We start from the raw sequence: 6,000 nt of genomic DNA, 5'->3' as shown, positions 1-6,000 counted from the left end.
TTTGGGGGTCAGTGTGTCGGGACGCAGTCCCTCAGGTTAATGAAATGAAGTTGGACTACACACATAGAACGTTATGTAAGAACGTAACTTTTTCTTGGAGGCTTAAAATGCTTGATGCCTTTAAGAAACTGACCTCCAAATGAGAAATCCAAAGGAGTCGTCAACAGCAGACAAGCAGAAATGGCTGACAAATGGGCATTCACAAAAGAATAGGCCAAGCTAGAGTGGGGCAATTCACACAAATGAGAGTACCCAGAGGGGCTCCCACTGAAAAAGGGTCCTGGTTACGAGCATGGCACGAGATCAAAAATCTTTTCCATTTGGACATAAGATTTTCTAGTTTAGGGTTTCTTTGCCTTGTCTAAAACTCTGAGCTTGTCCTAGGAAAAGAGTTGCTTGAAAGGGATCAAAACCCAAAATTTCAGTTGGAGTGGACAAGTGGGGATTAATGAGACCATTTGTCTTCTGTGAGGAGAACCTTCCGTTGAGGTAACCTCTGATTGTCCCTGGCCAGATGCTTTAAGAAGGGGAACCAGTGCTGTCGGCCAAAAGGTAGTCACAGTAGCAAGACTTTTGGGGAGTCCAGCTTGAACCTTCTGCAGTACTATTGGAAACCAAGGAAGGAAAGGATAATGAGGGAAAGGGCCAGATGGCTTGGCACTGTGGAGCAGAAGGTAGAGAGCTGCCTGTTCAGGGGGGAGGAGTAAGATCTACATGAGAAATACTCCACTGATGGACAATATGCAGAAACACATCTCTGCTGTGCGAGTCTGCCGCAAGATTGTGCGCTGAAGGAATGTATACAGTCTTAAGTGTTTACTGATGACGGAGAGCCACATCCCAAGCCTCAAGTGCCATCCTGCAGAGGAGGTAATGTTTCATGCCTCAAAACTTGTTGAAATACCACATCAGTGTAGTGTTTGTGTACACCTTCAAGGGGTCCGGAAATAACATGGGGTGAAAAGCCAGGATGGCCAGAATCGGAGCCCTCATCTGTCTGACGTTAATATGATCTGACTTCTAATGGCCAAAGATACTGAACTTTCAGGTGACCGAGATGCCCCCGCTCCATGTCCTTGGCATCAGTGAACAGCTCTTGAGAAGGGACTGTAGGCTGAAGGGGCCAGCTTGAGTTTAGAGCTAACTGTCAAATCAACAACTTCAATTCCACCACTCAGATTCTTTCTTTAGACAGGGAAGGAGAGGTACATTGAAATTCAGAATATGCTGCAGCCAAACTGACTTGAGGTACTGTTGAAGCTTCCACATATGCAGTCTGGCATCTAAGTAGAGGATGCCATGAATCCCCGGGCCCAAATAAACTCCCTGGCTGGCATGGCAGTCAAGGGAAGAAGAGAGTGAAAGTAAGCGGTCAACGACAATATCTTTGGAGGTGGAATAGAGGCCAACATTGGCACTGTCTGAATCTTGCAACCCAGATGCACGTGATGTGAGAGGGAGTCAGGACAGACTTTTGGAAGTTGATAGTACACCACGGACTTGATCCTAGAAACAGTTGACTGGGAGAAGGTGCCTGAAGCAACCGGTTGTTTATATAAGGAAAAATCTGAATGCCTTGGAGCCTGCATAAGTTAATCACAGCAGCCAGGCCTTTTGTGAATACCCTTGAGGCAGTAGAGGCCAAAGGGCAAAGAAGAGAACTGAAAATGAGAGGAAGACCTGGAGAAACCTAAGAACTTTCTGAAGAGGGGGTGAATAGGGATATAAAGGCAAGCATCTTTCAGATCCAAAGATGCCAGAAAAGGCTGGGGTCATAAGAGGAAACCGAGTTTGAAGAGTCAGCATCTGAAAAGACAGTATCTCAATAAAGGTGTTGAGCCAAGAGAGATCCAAAATTGGTCTCCAAGTGCCCTCTTTCCGAGGAACCAAGAACATCCTAGAATAAAAACCATTTCCCTCTGTGGGAAGGGGGAGACAGATTGAATGTTCCCTTGGTTCAACAAGGACTCTTAAATCCCCTTGGAAATGAGAAAGTTGCTGTAGAAGAGGTTGAGGAGTCTCAGAAAAAGGACTTTGAGATTCATACCAAGAACTAACTTTGATGGATCATAGAAATAACTAGAGTCTAAAGTGGTGAGACACCAATCTGGAAGACAGAGGGAGGCTGAGGCGACAAAAGAACCTGGTATAAAGTTGGGGGGCAAATTATGAGAGATGAAGGCTTATCAGATAAAGGCGGCTTCTGGGCTAAAGAAGTCTGAGAACCCTTGGGGGGGGGGGGCACCTCACACCCTTTCTGCTCTTGGAGGCCTGGCGGAGTTGCCTTCAAATAAAAGCAGATCTTGAAGGATAATTCTCTGGAACTTATGGATAGGAGAGGCAAAAATGTGTTTAAGGTCTTGCTAGGCTTTGCCTTTCTCTTGAAGAGACTTAGTCAGCAGCAGCAGTCCCAAAAAGATGAGCATTATCCAGAGGAGCAGCCAAACAACTTGGTCTTATTGTCAGTGGGAAGGAACTGAAGGCAGAACCAAGAAAAATGTCACGATGGGCCCAAAAGCCACAGCCCTAGAAGAGGCGTCGGCAGCATCATAGCTGCTCTTAATCGAATGGCAAGTCACTTGAGAAGCAGAAACTTTAAAAGATAAGGCGGAGGATTTGCCATCAGATTCGGGCAGGGCAAAGATAACCTGACAAGCCTGAAAAATCGAGGCCAGAGTATACCTGGTTACGTCGGTCTGGTAATTAATAGTCCAAAGGCCAAAGTAGAAGCAGCGTAAACTTTCTTGCCAATCCTTTCCATTACCCTGCTATCCTTAGAGGGCAAAAGTTTTAGAATGTTTCTCAGAAGGATCAGCAGGACATTTAAATTAAACTGTACAATCCTCACAATGATTGTGTAACCAGCAGGACATTTAAATAAAACTGTACAATCCTCGGGACGCTTGTGTAACCTGTCTGGTTTCTTAGAAGGCTGTGACTCAGGAGACTTGGAAGCAGCGATGAAAGTATCTAAAAAGGCAGCCAACAGAGGAGGAGCTGCCAATAGTTTCGTAGTATCCTCCTGAAACCACTCTTATCTTCTTGGATTATCCAATGCTTGAGGAGAATCCCATTTAAAGAATTCCATCATCCTAGCAATTGTACTCCCAAATGACAATTCCTTGAAATGCGATTCAGGGTCTGTGAAAAATGGGTTAAAGACTCCAACAGACAGGGAATCTTTATCTGAAGAATCTGGTTCCCTAAACCGTTTAGAAGAGGTAGAGGTCCATGAAGGAGCAGGTACTGAAACCCCTTGAGTGGGCTTTTGACCTATTAAGGCAGAGACTCCTGCTATTCCCTTTGAGGAGCCATAGGACAGGCTGAAACATGCTTGTTTTTGTCTGAGGGGAAATCAGTCCTAACAAATACTGGAGGTTCCGACCCTTAGAGATTTGAGAAGAGAACCTGGAACTCCCTCTTTGAACAGCATCTGCGGAATCCCTCTTGGCCCTCTGAGATAATCAACCGCAGTTTCTCCCTCATCGTCTAGAGTAGCTGCCTGCAAAGCCTCAGAGGATATGCGAAAAGACTAATCCATGCTGGCCTCCACTTGGGTCGTGGCAGAGAAATCCGATAAAAATGCTGAACAACCTACAGATTTATTACTTGCTTCTTTCTAGAAGGACATCTGGAGGAGGCTGGACAGCTTATGAATCTGTCCGAGCCTTCTTGGCCCCCTTAAATAGCAGGAGTATCTGTAGGTTACAGGATTCTGCCATAGTGCCCTGAGCTTAACTGTCTAAGCTGCTGGTTTTCAAAATAAATGGCCAGGGAAGACAAATCGCTTCCTAGTGTCTTAAGCACAAATGCCTTGCAGATACTTCGAGGTATGGTTGTGGAAAGCACCCAAAGAAAAAAAGATGCTGTTTGTGATGATCCATATGGGGAATCTGCCTCTCACACTGACCTTTTCCACTCTTGGATGACATGAGCTCTAAGTAGCAATAAAAAAAAAAATACAAGACCAAGAAAGTAAATTTAAAAATAAATAACCTCAACAGGACACTTATCTGATGTTGCTGAATATTAAGTACAGCAACAAAATGTTTAAACTAAGTGGCAACAACGGTGTTCGAACTGGTAGAAAAAGAAGTTCTGGATAGTTGTCTGTATATCCCTTTTATGCCCTACTTTTTGTGCGGGGAGCATAAATGTGATGTATGGCGCAAACAAGGTCTCTTAAGCTTATCTGTGCTGGCCGAGCAACGGGCTGCCAGGGGTGGGACATTCCTTCTTTAAGGAGTACTGCAATAGTGATGATATAGAAGAACATTTTAACCATAACAGTAGATGTACTGCTGATCACTCTTGCAGTATTCCAAACTTTTGGAGCTGTCTCGTCAAATAACCGGGATGTTCGTCTGGGGTACCAAAGCCAAAAAGTTCCATAGAGCTATGTCAGACATATGTTTTAAGCCAGTTGTTGTAAGGATACATTAGCAGACATATGAGCATGAAATTTTCAGACCATCTCAGTCAGGAAACATGGAGACACCAGAGCGAATACCATATAAGAAATTAAAGGGGAAGAAGGTAGAAAATGACTTGCCCTTGGTCCCTGAGAAGTAAGGCACCGCCTAGTTAAAAAAAAATAAATATAAGGGGGGGTGGAGAGGGCATGCTGTAACAGTGATCAGTGGGACATCTACTGTTAAGTTCTTACACAGATGAACTTTCTCAGTTTGTTTGCACATGACAGTTTTCCATTAAATGTTCAAGACATTGTCATTAAGTTGTTTTTTTATGCCCTGATATAGGCTAGTGCAGCAGAAGATCGCATTCGGGAGCTGGAGGCATTGTTGGCAAGTGACAGAGAAAAGTACAGAAAGATGCTTGATGGCAAAGAGAGGGAGATGGCCGAAATGCGGGATCAGATGCAGCAGCAGCTTAGTGAATACCAGGAACTACTGGATGTTAAATTGGCACTTGATATGGAGATCAATGCCTATAGAAAACTGCTGGAAGGAGAAGAAGCAAGGTATACATTTCACTGTTATTCCTGTCCTGGTTAGAACCTATGTTTTAGCCATTTTTTTTGTTGTATACAGCAGTGCAGCATGATAGTAGCCTACTGTTTCATTTGTGACCCAAGTTATTAAAATATGCTGTGAAACAAGTAGAATTTGGGCAAAGATTCGATCTGCCTGGCATTTTTGTGTTAAAAATAACATACGTGTTTATGCATGTACAAAAAAGTGTGTGTGTATACATATATATATATATATATATCTACAAAATATATATATAGAGAGAGAGGTGTAGATGTGTGTATGTATATACAATTTATTGTATGCACACGCGAGTATGTGGGTCTACTTTTAAATACTGTATTACCAGTAGACCGAACTACAAAAGACCGAGACTATAAACTCAGTCAATTTCCTGAAAGTTTACAAGATCGAGTTACAGAATACCTAAATGTATTGTAAAAGCTAAATGGCATTTGGTTTAAGTACTGTATTGTCACTTTAAAATTTTATACTAAGCACGTAAAAAAATATGGCAGATCATACGTTGCAAGCTAATGGTGTCGCTGGAGAAGTTTATGGAACTTGAAACTTTAAAAAAGAAAACCAAGTGCTAATTGAAAGTTGTGTTCGATTGAGAACAGACTATTGAAGTGAAAAAATGTAAGTACATAGAGGTAGATGCAGAGATGGAGCTATTAGTGTATGGCTAGTTGTGAGCAAAATATTCTTTGCTCATAATAACATAGGAGTAACAGAGTATTTGTATTTTACCCTTTTCCTCACTGTAATGCAAACTCTAAGTTGGTATTTTATTTGTGGATTGCGCATCAGGGTGCAGCTCCCCTGCAAAAGCATACGGAAAAAAATAGTTTAAGTTTTGCATCGGTGGAGGGTAGGAGCTTGACATTTGCTTTATGGTGTTTGGAATTTTGGGACTTTATCTTGCAAACTTTCAGGAATTTGAGTTTCTTGGTCATTTGTAGTTCGGTCTACTGGTAATATAGGATTTAAAAGTAAACCTGTGTGT

General features: G+C 42.7%; 1 protein-coding gene across 2 annotated transcripts in view; it reads left to right on the top strand.

Moving 5' to 3' along the window:
• The window catches only part of LMNB2 (lamin B2), an 859,966-nt gene that overhangs the window by 305,788 nt on the left and 548,178 nt on the right, over positions 1 to 6,000 (top strand). For both annotated transcript variants that reach the window (XM_044090624.1, XM_044090623.1), the window contains exon 7: positions 4,761 to 4,981. In XM_044090624.1, the coding sequence (XP_043946559.1) occupies positions 4,761 to 4,981 (221 nt within the window). The remainder of the gene's footprint in view (positions 1 to 4,760; positions 4,982 to 6,000) is intronic.

This window comes from Protopterus annectens, chromosome 13.part0, assembly GCF_019279795.1.
Source record: "Protopterus annectens isolate FY-2018-M chromosome 13.part0, PAN1.0, whole genome shotgun sequence".
Taxonomy (NCBI): domain Eukaryota; kingdom Metazoa; phylum Chordata; order Ceratodontiformes; family Protopteridae; genus Protopterus; species Protopterus annectens.
The sequence above is the reverse complement of the archived record's forward strand: the minus strand, read 5'-3'. Positions and strand labels throughout refer to the sequence as shown.